The following is a 21,141-nucleotide window of genomic DNA, read 5'->3' as shown; positions in this document are numbered from 1 at the left end:
CACAACATGACTGCCATCTCTCTCCAGTCCTGTGGAACGTGGAACAGGGTGGGGCGGTGCCGGTGGACTTGCAATATGGGAATGACAGGATGGGGTTTGAGCCCCGGCCGTGCTGGCCCACACTCGCAGAAGGTCTCTGGAGTGCCCCGTCGATCCAGCTTGGGGTTCGAGATGCCCTCCATGCAGAAGTACAGGAAAGTCAGAAACCAGCAGGACATCCCGCCTTTATCTGGGTGGGCACCCAGGCCCTACCCCTGCCAGACATGGTTTCCAGCCTTTCCCTGAAGGAAGGAGAAGAGGGCTGGGTCCCCTGGCAGATCCTGGCCACCCCTTCTCTGCCACCCACCCCAACCCACCCTCACCTGCTTGACCTTGGTCCCCCCTCCTTGCACTGCTGTGCAGCTCCTACATGGAGATCAGCCACTCCCAGCCCTGTCTTGAGCAAGGAAACCTGGGCTGGGGGTCTCTAGTGCGGTCCTGCCAGGAGCTTCCAACAGCCCCTGCTCACGCTTCAGATGGTGGGGTTGGGAAAGTGTCAAAGGGTCCAAGGGGGCCTCAGAGTGAAGAGCCCCAAAGGGTCCCTGGAAGATGTCCGCTGGCCCTCTGAGCCACGCACTCCCTCCCTGCCTCCCACCACACGAGTGGGCAACACAGAGGGCCCCACCAGGACTGACTCTGGGTGGGCAGTTTTATTCCAGCCCCGAGGGGTGGCAGCAGGTGTCCTCAAGGCTGCACCCTAGCCAGCAGGAACTCACTTTGGCCCGGTGAGCTGGTTCTGGGGGTGGCAAGTGTGAAGCCCCATCCCAGAGGTCTCTGACATTGGCCTTGCTCTGGTCTCCCTCCTCTTGCCCTTGTCCCTGTCCCTCTCTCTTCCCAAGGGAGCAGGTACCTGGGCCATCCCTGCCCACCCAAGGCTCCAAGAGAGCGCACAGTGAGTTCAGGGTTGATCCCGGGCTCCTTACTGCTGGTCCCACCTTCCCCTGACAGGCAGCACCTCCCGGAGCCCCCAAGACCTGGCCCACAGTGCCCACCGCACGCCTCCTAGGCGAGGGTCACACACAGAGAGGCCTGGCTTTTATGGGCTGCACTGGAGTCACAGCCAATCCAGACGCTCCTGGAACTCCTTGGCCAGTTAGTAGTAGCAGAATGGCGTCCAGCAGCAGTTGGCATCCTTGAGAGCTTGCTGTTATGAAGAGGTACGACGGCTGGCATGGCTCCTGGAGGCACAGGCTTCCAGTCCACAGCGAGGCGCACCGTCAACCCCACATGCAGGGCAAGAAGGCAACCCACAGAACACCACGAGGTTCGCCCAGACCATTCACGGCAGCCTTGTGGCTAGGTCGCTCTGCCGGCAGCCCACATCAGTGGGTGGCTCTGGACAGAGCATCACCACCTTCAGGGAGCAGAAGACCACCACGGCCAGTGGCAGGTAGAATCCCGCAGCGGGAAGGCCATGGAGCTGAAATTGTGGCGCGGGCACTCCTGAAGCGAAGCCCGCACCTTTGCATCCCCAGGAACCACAGCCACCAGGGAGCCGACGACCAGCACCCAGAGGACGCAGCACACGGGCCGCAGCCTGCCGGGGACCGCAGCCACGGGCGCGCAGTGACGGTGACGCACGGTCCACGTAGGCGGTCCACGGCAATGCCGTGACCAGGCTGATGCATCATGTACCTTTGGTCAGGTAGATGCCACTGGGAGACCTGCACAGGCGTGGTCTGAGGTGTCCTGCAGGGAGTGCAGCGAAGGGCAAGGCACACAGCAGCAGGAGGTCGGGCCAAAACCGCCAGGTTGGTCATGTAGATGCGGGTCTCCGTCCACTGCTGCATGCGGCAGCAGAACACCCAGAGCGCCAGGCTGTTGAGCAGCAGGCCCAGCACCAGCAGGATGCCCAAGTAGGCGTAGAAGCCCAGCTTGACCGTCGGGGGCCAGGTGATGTCACTGGAACCACAGGTGTTGTAGGTGCCGTTCATGGTCCTGGGGTTGCAGAGGGAGCTGGAGGTCAGCAGAGGGCGAGTGGGAGGAGCGAGGCACTGCCCCCACTCCGCCCACCTCGGCCTCACATCCACAAACACAAAACTCCTCAAAGAAAGCATGGATGCCGTAAAGAACTCCAAGTCACCCTCGAGGTCTAACCCCTGGATGGATCCTCTTCCTATCTCCTGAGCCCTTCTCTCCTGGGACCTGCCTGCTGTCATGGGGCAGGAAGGGAGGCAGAAGGAGCTCCACGTCCCCCTCCAGTCCCCAACCCAGCAAGCCCTACCCTCCAGAGTGCAAATCCTGGACAGGGAACCCAAAGGGCCGCCAGCCTCACCCAGCACACAGCTCTCAGCAGGGAGGGTTCAGAGGCAGCAGCACCTGTCAGTCTAAGGATGGGAAGACCAGGCTCCCGGACAAAGCCCAGGGTGGCCCCTCCACCCCTCCCGGGACCTGGCTGCAGGAGGTGCCCACATTTGACTCCACACCTGCATCAGCCCTTTCCCACAGCAGAGTCCAGGACAGCTGGGACTCTGGCTTGCCCCTCCCTCCCTGTGAGCTCACCACCCAGTCCTGAGCTCTGGAGGTCCTGCCTGGATCAGCCTGAGTCCCCATTTCAGTCCCACATTTGGGATATGGGGTCCACCCTTTGAGCTCTCAGGGGTCAGAGCCCATGAGGGCAGCCCTGCCCCTCCAGGCCCTGGCTGTGCTGCTCAGGGGCCACCCAGGGGTGGAACTGAGTATCCTCCTCTCAATCACTATCAGGACCACTCACAAAGCCACCCCTCCGCTGTCCATGCCAGCCTCTCACTGTCCCCAGCACCCTCCACAACAGAGCCCAGGAAGGCTGAGATCAGCCCCGGATGGACTTGGGCAGAGTCTGGTGTCCTGGACATGGGCTGGAGTCATCCTGGCTCAGCCACCCCTGCAGCTGGGCAAACTTGTTCCCTCATCATAAGGGGTGCTGGTGTTGCACGCAGGCAGGTGTGAGATGGAGCTGCTGGCGAGCGCCCAGAGTCCGGGACTCACAGCCACACGTCCCACTGCCTGGGCTCCTCAGTGGGTCCAGGAAGAGCCTGGAGGGGTGGGGGTGGGAGAAGACTCTCCCCTACCACCAGGCTGTCCTGTGGGGCATCCCTCAGTGGCTTCCTGCTGGGCTGGTATGGAAGGTGGGAAGGACTCAGTCCACAGCGAACGGCCTTGCTCCTCCCTCTGCCTAGAGGAGCACCCAAGTTCCCCCAAATCAGGAGAGGGGAGAGCGCCCAAACCCCGTGACTGCAGCTGCTGGGGATGCCTTTCCCCCATGGTGGCCCCCGGGAACTCCAGGTCCCCAGTCCATGAGGGACACAGGGCACAGGTTTCAGCCAAAAACAGAAACATTCTGCCGTCTGACTTCGTTCCGTCTCCTTAGTTCCCATCTCCAGTGAAGTAGGCGGGCATTTGCTGACTTCCAAGTTTCAGGAGCCCCTCCCCCGAGTGCAAAGTGCCGCGCGCCCGCCCGAGGGTCTCTCCTCCCTTCTTGGGGGTCCTGCTTGCCCTTGCCCCGAGTGCAAAGTGCCGCGCGCCCGCCCGAGGGTCTCTCCTCCCTTCTTGAGGGTCCTGCTTGCTTTCTCTCTGATTCATGAGCAACACCTTGCCCCGGTTCCAGGGGTCTTTGTAGGAACCTTGAGCAAGGCCAGGCTCCAAGGATATCCCCAGAACCCACTGGAACCAACCGCTGGGATCTTCCCTTCCTGTCGGTCCTGTGCTCCTGCCGCAGCCCCCGCTGGGGACCAGGAGATCCCAGAACCTGCTCAGAATCTACACCTCAGAGGTACCTGAGCTGGGCAGGCGCTGCGCGTTGGGGAGGGCTTCGTGCGACTGACCTCCTACTCTCCCCACCTGAGCTCTCAAATCCACCAGAAGTTCAGGGCCAGCCTTGGGTGGGGTGCAGACCTGGCGAGGGGAGGGGCCTGCATGGCTAGAGGGCGATTCCTTCGCTGCCTGGAACCCTGCCTGGCGGGAGGTGAGGACACCAGAGCTCGTGGGCCTGGGCCCCTTCCCGTTGCCCCAGCTTCCCAGATCCCTCCCCACGGCTGCCAAGGGGCTGTCAAGTCACACATACCCAGGGCTGTAACTTGCCTACTAGCCTCAGTGTGGCTGTGGGGGAATGTTTAACTGCAGGCCAGGCACAGTGGCTCACGCCTGTAATCCTAACACTTTGGGAGACTGAGACAGGAGGATTACTTGAGGCCAGAAGTTTAAGAACAACCTGGGTATCATAGGGACACCCCATCTCTACCAAAAAAAAAAAAATAATAATAATAATAATTAGCTGGACTGGTGATGCATGCCTGTAGTTCCCGCTACTCGGGAGGCTAAGGCAGGAAGATCGCTTGAGCCCAGGAGTTCGAAGCTGCAGTGAGCTATGCTGGCACCACTGCATACCAGCCTTAGGAGACAAAGTGAAACCTTGTGTGTAAGAAGAAGAAAAAAAGTCTAATTACAATATTTAAATTTTCCTGTTCATAATAAAACAAACACTGGACTATTAGGGAGAAAAATGCAAATGTTGCAAGAGTTTCAAGGTGTATGTAGGCTTTGAAGAAGTGCCCTGTTCATGGGTCCTTGTCTTGCCCCTGGGGTGCCTCCCAAAAAAGTTCAGGAAATCCAGACCCAGGTTTTAGCCCCGACAGCATGGGGTCCCGGGAGCTAACATGGCCAGCACAGATGCCGACTTACTGCCCCAGCCCCGCACAGGAATCCGTCCAGGCTGCGGACCGTAGCTGGCCTCCTGCCTCAGATCCTCAGGCCTGGTCTTCCTCAACAGACACCAACACCATCAGTCTCAGGGAGCTCCCGCTGCCGGGGACCATGGGGATAGGGCCTTTCCACTTTCTGCCCAGGAGGCTGTGAAGATAGGAGCCAGCAGCACATGTAGGAGGCCCCACTTCCCCTTCTGATGACAAGGTCAGCCTCGGCTTCTGCACACAAAAGCAGAAAAGTGCCCTTTGATTCTGCACTGAGCAATCCAGGAGAGAAACCTGGCCGTAGACAGGCATCCCAGCCACACTGGAGTCCCTCACCAGCCCTTCCCACTGTCTGGACCAGGAACCCACCCAGACCCCCGAGTACCTGGCTGGCCTGGGATTGGGAGCACAGGCCCCAACCACTGCTGAAGACGTGGCGGCACGGAGTGGGGGTGCAGATCCCTGTGGCCCAGGCACCAAAGAGTGCCCCGTACCTGTGACCCTCTGGGCCTGGGCCCCACACAGCACACCCCACTGGGCCTGCGCCCCACACAGCACACCCCACTCGGCCTGGATCCCACACAGCACACCCCACTGTGTCTGGACCCCACACAGCACACCCCAGACCCAGGATGGGGCTGTGAGTGACACAAGTTCACAAAAGCAGCTGTTTACCTGAGGGCCACAGCACGGGGGTATTTATTCTTGTTTTTAGATGTCACATCCCACACTCCAACAAGCTGCTACCCACACACAGGCTCTGAGCTTTCATCAGCCTCAGCCACACCTGAGACCCCCAACAGCCCGAGCCCACCTGAGACCGCATCACAGCCTCACCCCACCTGAGACCCCATCACAGCCTCACCCCACCTGAGACCCCATCACAGCCTCACCCCACCTGAGACCCCATCACAGCCTCACCCCACCTGAGACTCCCCATCACATCCTCACCCCGCCCTGAGACCCCCCATCACGCCCCTGCCCCACTGGGAGGCCCCTAGGGCAGTGGGCGGCACTGACCTGCAGGCAGCTTTGGCCTCCTGGGTGGAGTGTGTGACCCCCGCTGCCAAAGCCTGCACAGTGGCTGCCTGAGGAGGGCTGGGGGAAGTGAAGCTGGGGTGAGCCACCCCCTCGGGGCTGGTCCCTGACTCTGCCCCTCCTTAAGGTGGCGGGGCGGGTGGCCAACTGACGGCAGCAGGGCAGGGGTAACGGGAGATCCCCCCTGCTCCTGCACCAGCTAGAAGGCGTGGGGGATTTCTGGGAGGGAAGTGGGGTGCCGGCTGCCTGTGCTGACACCTCTGAAGAACCAGCATCCTTGCTGAGGGCACACATTTGTTCTGGAAACAGCGTGACAGACAGCAAAACCAGAGGCACTCCAGTCCCGCCCACGGAGCCTTCCTCCTCCCCAGCCCACTTCTGCCCTGTCATCTCGGAAAGCTTCTCAGTGCCTGGCCTTCCCAGGGTGTGCGGTCAGCCTGCCCTCCCCAGCGCCTCAGGCCCAGTCCCCTGACAGGGTGCAGCATGCACGCTCATCCTAGTTCATGCAGACACGCTCCGTGGGCATCTTCCAATACACACACACACACACACACACACTGGCACACACGCACACACACATGCACACACCAATGCACACGGGTGAGAGGCACACACTGTGGCACACACAGGCAGGCTGGCTCCTCCCCTGCTTTCCCTCTACTTGGCCACCTGCCCCTCCTCCAAACCCACCCCCTCAGAAGCCTATCCAGACCACCCTGTCTGGTCTAGAATATTCTCTCTGGCCCCACCTCCTCGGCACACATCCCTCTTCTGAGCTCATGGTTGGGGAGCCCATAGGCCCAGGCTGCTCCCCCATGGTGCACACCACCCCCTTCCTGGGCCCCATCCACTCTGAGAGCACCGGCCTTGTCTCCTCAATGCCCCACAGCCCTTGACCACAGCCTCTCTCTCCTTAATGACTGCGATAGGCTGGGGAGAGCTTCAGTTCCACCCCTCCCCACTTTACAGCGGTGGAAACTGAGGCCCAAGGAAGGGGAACGCTCCGCCCAGCATCACACAGGTGGTGGCAGGTCTGAGACCAGTGCCTGGGCCTTCTGAGCCAGACCAGGACTCTCTACCCAGAGGCACCTGAGGAAGCCTTGCCTGGGCCCTGGTCCTTCTCTGCTGTCACCCCAGGCCCGGCTCCTTTCCCTTCCTTCCTGCTTCCTCCTACTGTCCTTCCTGCCCTTCCTCCCGCTTCCCCAGCTGTCCCTCCAGACCCCGTCCCCAGTGTGGGCCCTCGGGTTCCCTGCCCAGTCCCTGTGGGCCATGATGTTCAGTGGAGAGGGGCCTCCTTCCCCTGCAGGAGGCTCAGATTTGGGTTTTCATCTGCCCGATCTCAACTCCCATGCCTCACTCTGGCCACAGGATCTGGCCTCTGGGGTCAGCAGAAGGCACGGCACCTGCTCAGTCCAAGCCCGGCCGCCATCAAGCAGGGACTGGAGGTGCAGGGCGGGGCGTCTCCTGGGGTGCTCCTTCCACTTCTGGCAGATCAGAGGCTAAACGGCTGGATGGTGCCCCAAGCAGACCTGCCCAGCCCACCAGAGCCAGGACCCTGCAGAGCTCCCTCACCCTCCCACCACCGGGCCAGCCACGAACTCCACGTCCTCCCCAGCAGTGGCCTGGGGCACCCTGATCCCACCAGGCCCGGCCTCCCTGACGTGGCCTGGCATCTGTGCTCCTCACACACTGGAAGGGAAGCCCCTCTGGGCAGGGCCACGTGGACCCAGCGGATTCTTGTGGGCTGTGTGGACTTGGGGAAGAAACTGGACATTTAGAGACTCCAACTGTCTCTGGGAAGGGCCCCTCGCCGCCAGGTTCCACCTGTGTACAGGAAATGCTGTCCCTAGCCCACCCCCACCTCTCTCCATCTGCCCCTTGGCTATCTCCGTAGGGCATGAGGGCACTTCAGGGCAGTCCCACCCAGCCTGAAGCCTGGGCCCTCGTGCTCTGCTCCCTCCCACTCAGGCAGGCTTTGCCTGGGGCCCCTCCAGTGCGCTGTTTCTCTCTTGGCTCCCCGCTCACCCCCAGGGCCCCTCTCTCCCCAAAGCTGCACCTCACCACCTGTTTCTAGCATTTCACTCTGTTTGATTTTATCACAGAACTTATTTTTTAAGTAACCCTTTCTGCGCACTGGGTTCATGCTTGTGGGACTCCATTTGCTTCCTGCCCTGTCAGGGCCCTGGCACAGAGCCCGGCCTCTGTGAAGCTCGACAACCCCTCACCCACAGCGACTCCTGCCGTGGGGCCGGCGAGTGCCTGGGACACAGCAGGTGATCAGTCATCGTCAGCGCCCAGCTCAAGCACAGTTGCCTGGGGTCCTCTGCTGCCGCCCAGGCCCTTCTTCAAGGCCCCCTGGAGTCCCCAGGTTCGAAAGCAACAAAGGCAGGTTTCCATTCCAGACCAGGCCTGTTCTCTCCCGGCTCTCTCAGACCACCTGGGCCTCTCAGACCACCTGGGCCTCTGTGGAGGAGAGCCAGGGTCCTGCTGTGGGCACAGGGGCACCGCCCAGGGGCCTCTTGTCCCCCACCTCTGCTTCTGGGCAGCTCCCTCACCCCCAAGGTTAGCCCCCTGCAGCAGTACCAGCCCCTCCCACTTCACCCTGCTGGGCTGTATGTGTGACAGGAGGAGCTCTGAACAGGATTCTTTCCTGCCCTTCCTCCTCCTCCCCCAGCTACAGCTGCCAGACGCCACCCCTGCAGCCCTATCTAAAGGAGCCTCTGCAGCAAGCTTGTCCAACCCTCGGGCTGCGGGCTTTGAATGTGGCCCAACACAAATTTGTAAACTGTCTTAAAACATTATGAGATTTACGCACAGCCCTTTTTTTGCTCATCGGCTACCGTGAGTGTTAGTGTATTTTACGTTTGGCCCAAGGCAATTCTTCTTCTTCCAATGTGGCCCAGGGAAGCCAAAAGATTGGACAGCCCTGCTTTGAAGGGAAGTGTGTGAGGGGATGTCAGGGAAGCAGGAGCCTGGGAGAGCCAGAGAAAATTTGTTTACGTTCAGCTCCACCTTGAGACCAATGAGGCACATACTTGCCAGCCACAGCCCATGGTCATATGCTATTTACAGCTAAATAAGCAGCCAGTGACGCCTGCACAGACACACTTCTATGACAGCAAAGTGTCCAAGTGCTGTGGTATACAGAACAACATATGCTTTCCAGATAACTATCCTTGGCCGGACACGGTGGCTCAGGCCTGTAATCCCAGCACTTTGGGAGGCCAAGGTGGGAGGATGGCTTAAGCCCAGAAGTTTGAGACCAGCCTGAGCAACATAGCAAGACCCCGTCTTTAAGAAAGTAAAAAATACTAACCAGGCATGGGGGTGCATGCCTGTATTCCCAGCTGCTCGGGAGGCTAAGGCGGGAGGAGCACCTGAGCCTGGGTGGCAGAGGCCGCAATGAACTGAGATTGTGGTACTGCACTCCAGCCTGGGTAACAAGGAAGACCCCACGATGGATGGTTTTCTTTAAATCAATAAAATAATACACGTTAGGCACAGTTTAGCTTAGTCTTTACACAGACGAGACCCCTGTGTGAGAAAAACTTAAAGCTGGGTTGTTGCCCCTCTTGCTTTCTGAGGACGCCCTGCTCTGTAATGGAGCAACCTTCAATAAACCCTCTCTTCTCACCACATTCTGACTCGCCTCGACTTCCTTCCTTCCTGAGACCCAAGGACCCTGCCTTGATGTCTGAATCGAGACCCTTTTCCAGTGAAGCTGTCTCCTAAATGCGTCCCTTGCATCCTCATGGGTCCTTTGCGTAGTTTTTGTTTATTAAAACAACACTTTGGGCCGGGCACCGTGGCTCACGCCTGTATTCCCAGCACTTTGGGAGGCCGAGGCAGGCGGATCACGAGGTCAGGAGCTCAAGACCAGCCTGGCCAACATGGTGAAACCTCGTCTCTACTAAAAATACAAAAATTAGCTGGACGTGGTGGCGCGTGCCTATAGCCCCAGCTACTTGGGAAGCTGAGAAGAGAGAATCACTTGAACCCAGGAGGCGGAGGTTGTGGTGAGCCGAGATCACGCCACTGCACTTCAGCCTGGGTGACAGAGGGAGACTCCATCTCAAAAATAAATAAATAAGAAATAAAACAGCACATTCCTGCTTCATCTTTATGACCGTTTTTCTGGTGTCCCCTTCCAGCACTGTGCACTGTGCCCCCGAGGCCAGTGCCTCACTTATCCATCTGGCAGCTGGGGCAGACCAGCGGGGTCCTCTGTGTGGGGGCTCAGCTGTGGACCCCGAGAGAGGATGTGAGTCCACCTCCTGCTTCTTGAGGTTTCTCTGTCACCCTCAGCACTTTCTGTTCCCCTCTTCACAGAACCAGGTCTAGAAGTGGATGTCCTGCTGGGAAACTCCCCTCCCCCACTGATCTTGCCTAAAGCCTGGGGGTGTCACCGTGAGGGCCTGGGGACCAGGACACAGGGTCTCTGTCCTAGATGCCCTGCTTCTGTGTGTATTCGATGTTTTCCATAATAAACGTGTATAGAGAACTGAGTGTGTGGCCATGGAAGGGCAGGGAGGGCAAAGCCCGTCAGCTGTGGGGCAGAGGAGGTGGCCTGCAGGGGTCCCGGGGCTGGCTGCACAAGACCGGCACCTGTGGCCTGAGGTCCCCTCCACCCAAGACCCGCCCTGTGCCCAGTCTCCTGTGATGGCCCCATCCCAACCTGCCCTGCCTACGCCCAGCGGGTATGTCCTACGTGACCCCAGACTCATCTTCCCACAAGAATTAGCCCCCGGCACCACTCGCCCCCAAAGCCAGGGCAGCCAGCGGGGAATGGGCCACAAGGAATAGTTTGGGTTGGGGTGGCAGGGAAAGCCGAGGCCTCCTCCCTGTGCTGACTGGGTGGGCAGCAGCCAGCATTTGCCACCTGGAAGGAGCCGCCAGGGCACCGAGAGGAAGAGTGCAAACCAGGCCAGCAGAGCTGCCAGGCTGCAGGAGATCCCTCCTGCCCCACAGCTCTTTGGCTCCCACCTCCCTCCACTCTTTGGGACATCCTGCAGGCCTCTGCCCTGGCAGGGGCCACCTCTCTCTCTGTCTCTTTTTTTTTTTTTTTTTTTTTTGAGACAGAGTCTCGCTCTGTCGCCCAGGCTGGAGCGAAGTGATGCAATCTCAGCTCACTGCAAACTCTGCCTCCCGGGTTCAAGCGATTCCCCTGCCTCAGCCTCCCGAGTAGCTGGGATTACAGGCACCCGCCACCACGCCCAGCTAATTTATATTTTTAGTAGAGACAGGGTTTCACCATGTTGGCCAGAATGGTCTCGATCTCCTCATCTCGTGATCTGCCCACCTTGGCCTCCCAAAGTGGCGGGATTACAGGTGTGAGCCACCACGCCTGGCCGGGGCCACCTCTCTTACTTGAAGGCCTCCTACCCCATGTCGGGCTCTTTCCAGTGGCTCCTACACAAAAGTCGCTTTGCGGCCCCTGAGACCTGCACTGCTTTCCCAGGTGCTCAGGCTGCATTCGACGGCTGAGGAGTAGCAGGGATGCTGGCCAGGGAGGAGTAGGGTGGGCAGGGGGCTTCTGACACCTTAAGGGGCTTCCCACACCATGCTCACGCTCCCTTCAGAGGGACTGAGAAGGATGGGTCCCCCAGTGCAGCCACCAGAGGAAGGTGCTGCCCTGGCCTGCTCCCTGCCCTGGGGGTCCTGTGGCTGCTGAAGCCCCTCTGGGACCCTCCCAAGCATGGCTTCCCCCTCCAGAGGTGCCTCTGCTGGGCCTCTCTGGACCCCACGCAGGCTCCAGCCAAGCTGGGTGCTCAGGGGGTGCCCACAGCCCAAGCACGGGGCCCTTGGCAGGAGCTGGGCACCACCACAGGATGGGCAGGGGACATGGCACCCCAGTGGTCTGGAAGGGATCCTAAGGGGTCCTGAGGGGACCACGATGGGGGTGGGAGGGGTCCTAAGAGGGTCTGAGGGGCTGCAAATTGCACCCAGGGCCCTTCCCTGCCTCCCCCGTGCCCACTCCTCCCTTCACCAGGCACCTTCACAGTGGAGCCTCCAGCTCTGCCCACCTGCAGCAGAAGGTCTGGCTCTGCCCTGGGCACTCAGGGCCGCCTCCCCGCCTTGTAACTCCTGCCCCACCTTCACCCAGCCTGGGGGGCATCAAGGCATCTGGCCACCAGCAGGGGGCACTGCCCAGGGAGATCCCAGCCCTGGCCACCAAAGGCCAGAAGAGGCTCCTCAGGCTGAGGGCAGGTGACCACAGCCCCTGGGCCACCCCGCCAGCTCACTCACCCTGATGGCTCCCACTGCCTGCTCCTGGGTACCCACTGCTGCCAGATGCCCTGCTGGGGTCCCCACTTGGCCTCGGGATGGGCCTTGGGTGCTGCCCCAGCCAGGTTTCTGCTATTTCCAGCAGCGTCCCCCTTTCTTGGCTCTGGACAGCAGCGCCACCCTCTCGGACTCCTTCCCCTTCCTCTGCACAAGGCACTGTGACTGGGAGGCCGCCTGCTCCTTGGCCCTTCAACTGCCAGCTGCCTGTCCCCATCCCTAGGGCCCACCCTTCTCAGCAGAGAGAGCCATCCGGCCCCTGCTTGGGGCCCTCCCAACTCACTCACCCTCCTGTCCAAGAGTCCCCCTCCTAAGAGCCCTGCTCCTAAGTGCCACTTCCTGGCTCCGGAACCTGCAGAGGCTCCCCGCTGCTTGCCTGAGGCTGCCTGCCAGCTGCTGGAAGGTCCTCCACTCTGGGGAGACCTCCGGTTGGGGAGTCTGGCGGGGAGGGAGTAGTAACTCTTGAGAGTGGAGTGTGTGTCGTGTGCTGTCATCCCTGCCCTACAATGAACCATAAACACCCAGTAGCTGGACAGGGAAGGGACAGTCCCTCCAGGAGGGATTTTCCCCACGTCCTCCCCAGGGCGGCAGGATCCCGGCCTGGCTGACTTGCAGCAGCCTGTCTAGGACGGGCCCAGGAAATGGCAAGTTTAATCACGCCCAGGAGCCACTGAGGCAGAGGGTCCTTAACCCCAGAAGAAGCACTGTGTGGAGAGTTCTCACGGCCGTCCCTTGGCCCTATCCTGGGACCACCGGCCTTCAGAGACACTTCCTCCAGGGCCGGGCAAGACACCTGCCGACAGAGATGGGAGTAGACGCTCACAGAGATGTACATGGCTCCTTAAAGATACGAAAAGATGCTCAAAACGATCATAAAAAGAGAAACATAAATTAAGCTCAAAACTATCATAAAAAGAGAAACACAAATTAAAAGTTCGCTGCAACACCGTTTCTCCTCCATTAGACAGGTCAAAATACAAGAGTCTGACCACAACAAAAAGACATCCTCGAATATCACCCATTGATCACTGATCTCTAAGGTGACACAAACCCCCATGCAGGTGGATGTGGCAACATCTTTAGCCAAACTAGAGATGCATTTACTCTTTGACCCAATAACCCCACTTCTAGGAATGTATTCACAGAGAGATGCAAGGACGATGAAGCATGTACTTCGGCAGCTATTCACTGTCGCAGTGTGGAGTGGGGACAGCCCCGGAACCACTCAGCCTTTCTCCAGAGGACCCAGGTTGAATGAAGCATGTTCACATCACAGAACATTGGGCAGTTGTAAAGAGGAGGGAGAAATATATCTACACACTATCATATGGTCATCTCCAGGATATATTTGTAAATGAAAAAAAGCATGCTTATGTACATATAGACAATTTATGTGTTTTTAGATAGAGCCATCAGCTTGTATGTTTTACAAATGGAAATATAAGCCACAAAATTTGCTTTAAATTAAACTATTACCTGTAGGAAACAGATGGAAATGGGGTGATGGGATAGGGGTGGACTTTTGTGACCATATCTTGGTTTCTAGATTTGGATTTAGAATCATGTCAAATGTTTGTGTAATTACTTAATTAAATTAATTTGTAAAAGGAATTCTGAAAATTGAAAGCAAAATGAAACTAACTGACTTGCATTATGGGTTGACCATATGACCCTACCAAACTCTTCCAAGTGATTTTAAAATCCAGTCATTTGGATGTATATCCATATAGCCTGACAACAAAAAAGAATGGCAAAAGAATTTTTCATTATTTTAAATAATCATTTTCCAAATAATTTTAAAACACTGTTTTGTCTGTATATTGACATAACCCAAGGACTTTAAAAGTATCTAAAAATAATTTTAAACTATTTTCAGTGGTTATACTGTTGATGGTAGTGTTGGTAAAGTCATTTTGAGAATATTGTGTTACAGGATAAAACAAATGAATAACTATGTTGGGTATTGTTTGAGATTTTTGGCGTGGGAGAAAGGAGATGCACATGTATTAGTAAGATTAAGTAAAAACTATGTAAATCTTAATTTAAATAGAAAGTATCAGTTTGTACTCATAATGTGTCTTTCAAAAAAAAAAAAAAAGCCTTAGTTCTGTCCACTGACAAGGCCTAAAAATCATGACAAATCCAGTAACCACAAGCACACCTAACACCCAGACTGCGGTCTCTAAGTACCGTTTTTCTTGAAGAGGAAGAGGGGCTCTTGGAGAGAAGTGTGTGCTGTCGAATCTGGGTTAGGAAATGTCTAAGATAATCCTGGATATGCCAGAGAACAAAGTATCTGTCAAAGGTTATGAGGGCAGTGCCAAAGGGGCTTAAGAGTTAAATGAAATAGGCTAGCACTGGACGAAGACAGGAAGATCTGAATATCAATAAGGATAATAATTTTAATAAAAGGGAACATCAAAAAATGTTAAACTCATGAATTCATAATTATACTTTAAAAACTCATTAGTCATTCTTGAAAGATGCCAGGAAAACAGTTCATTATTTTATAAATGAGGAAAGAAGGGAAAGAATCAAGCATTTACCTTGCCTTTCCTAAGCAAACTGTACCTCAACCTGACCAAAGAGTTAATGAAGGAACACTTCTTTTTATAGATACATTTCTGCTAATAAATAATGAAGGAAGACAGAAGTAGAATATCACTACTTTGCAAACCCTGATGGATGAATGAAACTAGCATTAGGGCTAATTATCTATTATTTTAGTTGTGCATTGTCAGTTACCTATTGCTACATAAAAAATTACCTCTAAAATGAGAAGATTAAAACCACAGAGTTTTATCTCCCAGTTCCCGCGGGTCAGGAATTCGGGCTCTGCCAAACTGTGTCCTCTACTCAGGGTCTTTCACGAGTCTGCAATCCAGGTGTCAGCTGGGGCTGCAGTCTCATCAGAAGGCTCAGCAAAGAGGAGATTCACTTCCAGCTTCCCCAGGTGGCTGTTGGTCGAATTTCATTCCCACTGGGCAGCTGGCCTGGGGACCCCAAGTCTCCCCTAGTTCCTGCCCTCAGTTCCTTACTGGCCATGCCTCTTCACAGGGCAGCACACAGCATGGCATCTGGCTTCCCCCAGAGCCAGCGAGAGAGAGTATGCATCCAAGACAGATGCCATGGTCTATTTCAACCTAATCATGGAAAAGACAATGCATCACTTTTTTTTTTTTCTTTTTAACTGTATTGTTTGTTGTAAGTAAGTCCAACCACCCTTACAGGAGGGAACCGCATGATACCAGGAGGCAGGAATCACCCACTGGGGGTCTCTTGGCAGCTTCCTGCCACATTCATGATCATCGGTGGCTGCCGGCCTCACAAAGAGAGACCACCAGACATCATGAGCCCCCTGGTAGAAACGCATGCCACGCTGCTGAAGTGGGCTTGCCGAAAAACCAGAACTCTCACCTGAATCTGGTGAAGTATCCGGAGCTGACTAGCAGCCGACAGGAGATTGGCAGGCATGTGAACTCCAGCCATGCAGGCTGCAAAGTCCAGTCTGCAGGAAGCTGCACAGGGCAAGAGACCCAGGAGGGGAATGGAGAGACGGAGGAGGAAGCTGCCAACTAAGAGTCCAACAGGTATGTCGGCCAGGCGACTGCGTGGACCTTGTGTGCATCCCGTGGAGCCACTGCTGTCGAGGTTGGGACCACGAGCAACGGCAGGTCACCCTCAGGCCTATATGCACGACTGCAATAGTGCAGGCAAGAGGCAAATGGAAGGAAAACGGTACCGACTCCTCCGTGTCCCATTTTTGCCCCCCGGATGACATCAGGCAGACGGGGAGATGATCTCACTGCCAAGGAGGCGAAACAGAAGGCTCAAACAAAAGGATCTGGCCTGGGGAACCATGGAGGAAGCTAAGAGTGGAAAGTGCTGTCTGCGGCAGGAGGGCTGCTTCTCCTGTAGGGCCGGCTGGCAACGTCTGCGGTTGGGCCTAAATGATCACACCAGATTTTGGCCTGGAGCCAGACTCCTCAGATCTAATTCAACCAAATAAGCTATTTTAAAAAATGTATAAGGTGGGAATTGAGCCTCATCTCCCTTCCCTGCTGCAAAACTCCATTGTGGTAGCCTCCGTTGAATAAAGTCTACCTTATTGTTCTCTGAAAACTGTAGAAGAAGGAGGGAAAATGTAAAATTAACTCCTGTTTCTTGCAATTAAGGAAGGGTTCGTTTTTTAGCTAGACATGATAATGGTTATTGTGGTCATGTGTTTTTAAAAAATCCTTATCTTTTATTCACGTGACATTTTTTGTAGACAGAAGGATATGATGTCAGGCACTTATCTCAAAACATTTTGAGCCCATAGATGCAGTGTGGTGAAGCAACATCAGTTGTGACTTGGCTCTTGCCACAGGTGGGATGATGGTCACAAGGGGTTATTATACTTCTGCTTACTTCAGTCTGTTTGAACATTTCCTAAATAAAAGGTCAAAACCAAAGGTGGTCAAACACCCCGCTGCTAGTCCGCAGAACGCGTGGGAGCGTGTTGCGGCCTTTTCCTTTAACTCCACGGCAGTGAGGTGAAGACGGGGTTTCCTCACTGGCCCTGACATGAATGATCCCTAAGCATCATGGGCAGAGGAAACAGAGAAGGGACTCATGGGCCCACGTGAGCCTTAGAGAGGACTTGGCAAGGGGGTCTTGGGCACCACCTGAGCAGGAAGGCAGTGTGCTGGGGCCTCGTGAGCCCTGGGGAGACTGCACTTGGGCTCGCAGGGCCTGGTGTGGTGCTGCAACACAGCTTCTCCCTCGCCTGTCCACGTGTATGTGTACACACACACCCCAGCACATGCATATACATATACACACAGACACATGTAAACATACACACATGCACATATACATACAACATGCAACACACAAACAGGCCAGCATCACACAAGCACCGCATACCACACATGCACACATGCATATACACACAGATATCACATACATAATACACACAATATACATACACCAAGCACGCCACATACATATAGCCACACATGTATACACAATACCACATACACATCTATACACATACACATATATAGATCATCTACATATACATACACACAAGCACACAAATATGCATATAGAGCCACACATATATACCATACTACCACATACATATATGTCTATAACATAGCACCTGACAGATAACTACATATAACATACATAGACAACACATAACACACATATACATAGTATATGCAGCACACATATACACATACAACATACACATATGCACATGTGCACGTACACACACATATACACACCATTCTGGATAAGCTACATCATTTTGGGGGAGGGCCTCTGAGTGGAGGGATAGGACTGTCAGCCCACATAAGCCCAAGCCAGGAGCATAGCGGTGCCATGTCAACCACGCCTACCTGGTCCCTCCCTACAGGAACTCACACAGAGATGGACACTGGCCAGGAAGTGCCCACGCTGGGTTATGAGGCCCCTTCCACATGGGCAAGGGGAGAACTGGGAGAGCAGAGGCCTCCTCGGGACGAGGGGCAGGCTTGTTCCATCGGCTCATGTGCGTGCCAGTCTTTGTACCCTCAGCCCCAAACCCATGCTGCACAGGCAGGGAAACCAAGGCCTGGGGGCCAGGGGTTGGCTCAAGTCCCTGGAAGTCTGATGGGAGGAGAACTGGAATGGTGATGGTGAGGGTGAGGCTTAAGGTGAGATCTGGCATTGGCTAAAGAGTTGTTTGGATCAGAGGGTACATTTGGATTAGGGTTAGGATTTGAGTTAGGGTTAGGATTAGGGCTAGAGGTAGAATTAGGGTGAAGACTAGAGTCAGGGTTAGGGTTAGAGCCAGGCTGTGGTCAACACAAGGCTTAGGGTTAGGCTTAGAGTTCAGGTTAGGGTTTGAGCCAGGTTATGGTCAACATGAGGCTTACAGTAGGGTTAGGGTTGGAGTTGGAGTTAGGGTTTCGGTTAGGGTTAGAGTTAGGGTTAGGCTTAGGGTTAGGGTTGGAGTTAGGTTTAGGGTTCAGGTCCATATGATGCATGGTTAGGATTAGGGTTAGGGCCCACATGAGACATCATTCATTAGGTTTAGGGTTCGGGATAGGGTTACGGTTGTAGTTGGTGTTTGTGTTACGGTTAGGGTTAGGGTTTTGGTTAGGGTTAAGGTTGGTTTGAGTTAGGGTTAGGGTTTTGGTTAGGTTTGGGTTCGGGTTCAGGTTAGGGTTGGGATGAATTAGGGTTAGGGTTAGAGGTTCAGTTAGGGTTTGGGTTTGGGTTAAGGTTCGGGTCCACATGAGGTTTAGGTTATGGTAAGCATTAGGGCTGGGGTCCACATTATTTATGGTTCTTTATGGCTCTTTATGGTTTACTTGGTGTTCTGTCACTTTAACCACCTCTTGAGATTCTTCACTCCTTGTCCAGGGCCTCTGCTACACACCTGCACTCAAATGCACACCCTCCGACACTCCCCTCTTCACCCTCACAGTGCCAGGTGGGTGTTCCCGTGTCCCGATGTCCTCTCCGCTCATCCCTCATCTTGAACGCCTGGTCAGTGTCTTGTCTCCACTCCTCCTCCTTCTGGGTGGCCTACAGTGCCTTCTGTCCCCACACTTCACCTTCTCCCATTTGGCGTATCTTCTGGAGTTCTTGTTTACTGAGCATCCCAGCTGGGCCCTGAGCTATCAGGCTCTGCCCCACTCCTCATCTGGGGTTACTGAAGGTCTGCACAGCTCATGTTACAGTTGAGGTTGGAGTTCCAGGAATTGCCACGGATGAGACTGTTTGCTCAGCTTCTGCGGTTGTGCAGAGCCTCTGCTGTCTGCAGCTGAGGCTGGGTTATGTCCGTGCCCCTGGGAGGTCGGGGATAGTGTCTCTGTGAGCACAGCTCCCACAGCAGGACTCTGGAGAACCATCACCAGGAGGCCTTGCATGCTGGGATGTGGAGCCCACCCATGGCCACGGGTCTCACCCACACTCTGACCTCCCTAGACCTGCCCTTCCCCTTCTTCCTCTGGAGAAGATTGGATTTGATCAGCTGCTTGCCTCCTCCTGAGGCCCCGCTGGCTGCCAAGCCCTGTTGAAGAACCGTGTGCTGGCTTAGGCCAGTCTTGCAAATTCCTCTGAAAGAGAAGTTCCCACTCAGAGTCCATTTCCTCACAACCCCTCAGGGTCCACCTGCTAAAATTTGGATCCCACCATGGTCAGCCCACCAGAACCTCTCACTGAGGAGGTGAGAGCCCTTTGGACTCCCATGTTCCTAGAGCCCAGAGCACAGCTGATAGGCAGCACCTCCACGCATCCACCAGCAGCTTTTGGCCAAGTCAATGAGTCCCTAGTCCTTTTTTTTTTTTTTGAGACGAGTTTCGCTCTGTCGCCCAGGTTGCAGTGCAGTGGCGCAATCTCCGCTCACTTCAAGCTCCGCCTCCCGGGTTCACACCAGTCTCCTGCCTCGGCCTCCCGAGTAGCTGGGACTACAGGTGCCTGCCACCAAACCCGGCTAATTTTTTGTACTTTTAGTAGAGACAGGGTTTCACAGTGTTACCCAGGATGGTTTCGATCTCCTGACCTCAAGATCCACCCGCCTCGGCCTCCCAGTCCCTAGTCCTTTTTAAAAATTGTTTTAATAAGAAGTTGAGTAAATCTAAATGAACACTAATCCACCCACCATGAAGGTGAAGGAACAGAACTTAAGATGATCTTTGAGGCCCCCTTGCACCCTGCCCTGAATCACCCTTGTGTCAACACCCCAGAAGTAACCACAAAGCCACTTCCTCGTGTGGCCTCCATGACACACACTTCCTTGTTTTACTCCTTCTCTGGCCCCTCCTTTCATCTCTACTGTCCTGCATTTGGGTCCTTAAAATGTTGGGGCTCCTCAGGGTTTGGTCCTGGGCTCTTCTTGTCCCATCGCACATTCTGCAACCACAGACTACCATGTTCCCATTCATTCAATAATCACCCTCCGCCCTTTACCCCTAAAGCCAGCTCTAGCCCCGGCCACTGTCCTGAGCTCAGGACCTTGTAAGGCAATGCCTACCAGGTATCTCCTCTTGGATGCCTCAGAAGCACTTTAAATGCAACTAGTCCAAAACTAACCACATCATCCAGCCCTTTCATCACTCCCCAAACTAATCTTCCTTCAAAGTTCTCCATCTCAGAGAGCGGTTCCTCTTGTTACCCATGCCAGATACATCAGTGTCATTTTGGAATCTTTCTCTCCCTCATCCCTCCTATATCCAATCAATCATGAATAAGTTAAATATGCATATCATAAACCCTATTGCAACTAATGAAATGATAAAACAAGGAAGTATAATAGTCAATAGAAGAGATAAGTGAAATACAAAATAGTTAACTAATCTAAAAGAAGGCAGAAAAAGAGGAGGGAAAATGGGTACAAAGAACAGAGGAGATGAATAGGAAACACATAGCAGATGGTAGGTTCAAACCCAACCACATCAACCATTACATTAAATGTGACTGAGATAAACAATTCAGTTAAAAGACAAAGATTATTGGCCAGGCACGGTGTCTCATGCCTGTAATCCCAGAACTTTGTGAGGCTGAGGTTGGTGGATCATTTGAGGTCAGGAGTTTGAGACCAGCCTAACCAACACAGGGAAATCCTCGTCTCTACTGAAAATACAAAAACAAACAAACAAACAAACAAAAAACAGCTGGGCATGGTGGCACATACCTGTAATCCCAGCTACTCAGGAGGCTGAGGCATGAGAATCACTTGAACCTGGGAAGTGGAGGTTGCAGTGAGCAGAGATCATGCCACTGCATACTAGCCTGGGTGACACAGTAAGACTCCATCTCAAAAAAAAAAAAAAAAAAAAGGCTGAGCGAGGTGGCTCATGCCTGTAACCCCAGCATTTTGGGTGGCCAAGACGGGCGGATCATGAGGTCAGGAGATCGAGACCATCCTGGCTAACACAGTGAAACCCTGTCTCTACTAAAAATAAAAAATAAAAATAAAAAAATTAGCCGAGCATGGCGGCGGGCGCCTGTAGTCTCAGCTACTTAGAAGGCTGAGGCAGGAGAATGGTGTGAGTCTGGGAGGTGGAGCCTGCAGTGAGCCAAGATCATGCCACTGCACTCCAGCCTGGACAACAGAGCAAGACTCCATCTCAAAAAA

General features: G+C 54.8%; 1 protein-coding gene across 1 annotated transcript in view; it reads right to left on the bottom strand.

The window, feature by feature from the left end:
- Positions 1 to 670: 670 nt before the first annotated feature.
- The window catches only part of GPR35 (G protein-coupled receptor 35), a 29,296-nt gene continuing 8,825 nt past the window's right edge, over positions 671 to 21,141 (bottom strand). Inside the window, 11 exon segments of the mRNA XM_017860696.1 lie at positions 671 to 1,111; positions 1,113 to 1,233; positions 1,236 to 1,290; positions 1,292 to 1,440; positions 1,443 to 1,473; positions 1,476 to 1,521; positions 1,523 to 1,566; positions 1,568 to 1,716; positions 1,719 to 1,744; positions 1,746 to 1,780; positions 1,782 to 1,977. Coding sequence (XP_017716185.1) covers positions 1,042 to 1,111; positions 1,113 to 1,233; positions 1,236 to 1,290; positions 1,292 to 1,440; positions 1,443 to 1,473; positions 1,476 to 1,521; positions 1,523 to 1,566; positions 1,568 to 1,716; positions 1,719 to 1,744; positions 1,746 to 1,780; positions 1,782 to 1,973 — 918 coding nt within the window. The 5' untranslated portion in view covers positions 1,974 to 1,977 and the 3' untranslated portion in view covers positions 671 to 1,041.

Source organism: Rhinopithecus bieti, unplaced genomic scaffold (genome assembly GCF_001698545.2).
Source record: "Rhinopithecus bieti isolate Rb0 unplaced genomic scaffold, ASM169854v2 scaffold_56246, whole genome shotgun sequence".
NCBI lineage: Eukaryota > Metazoa > Chordata > Mammalia > Primates > Cercopithecidae > Rhinopithecus > Rhinopithecus bieti.
The sequence above is the reverse complement of the archived record's forward strand: the minus strand, read 5'-3'. Positions and strand labels throughout refer to the sequence as shown.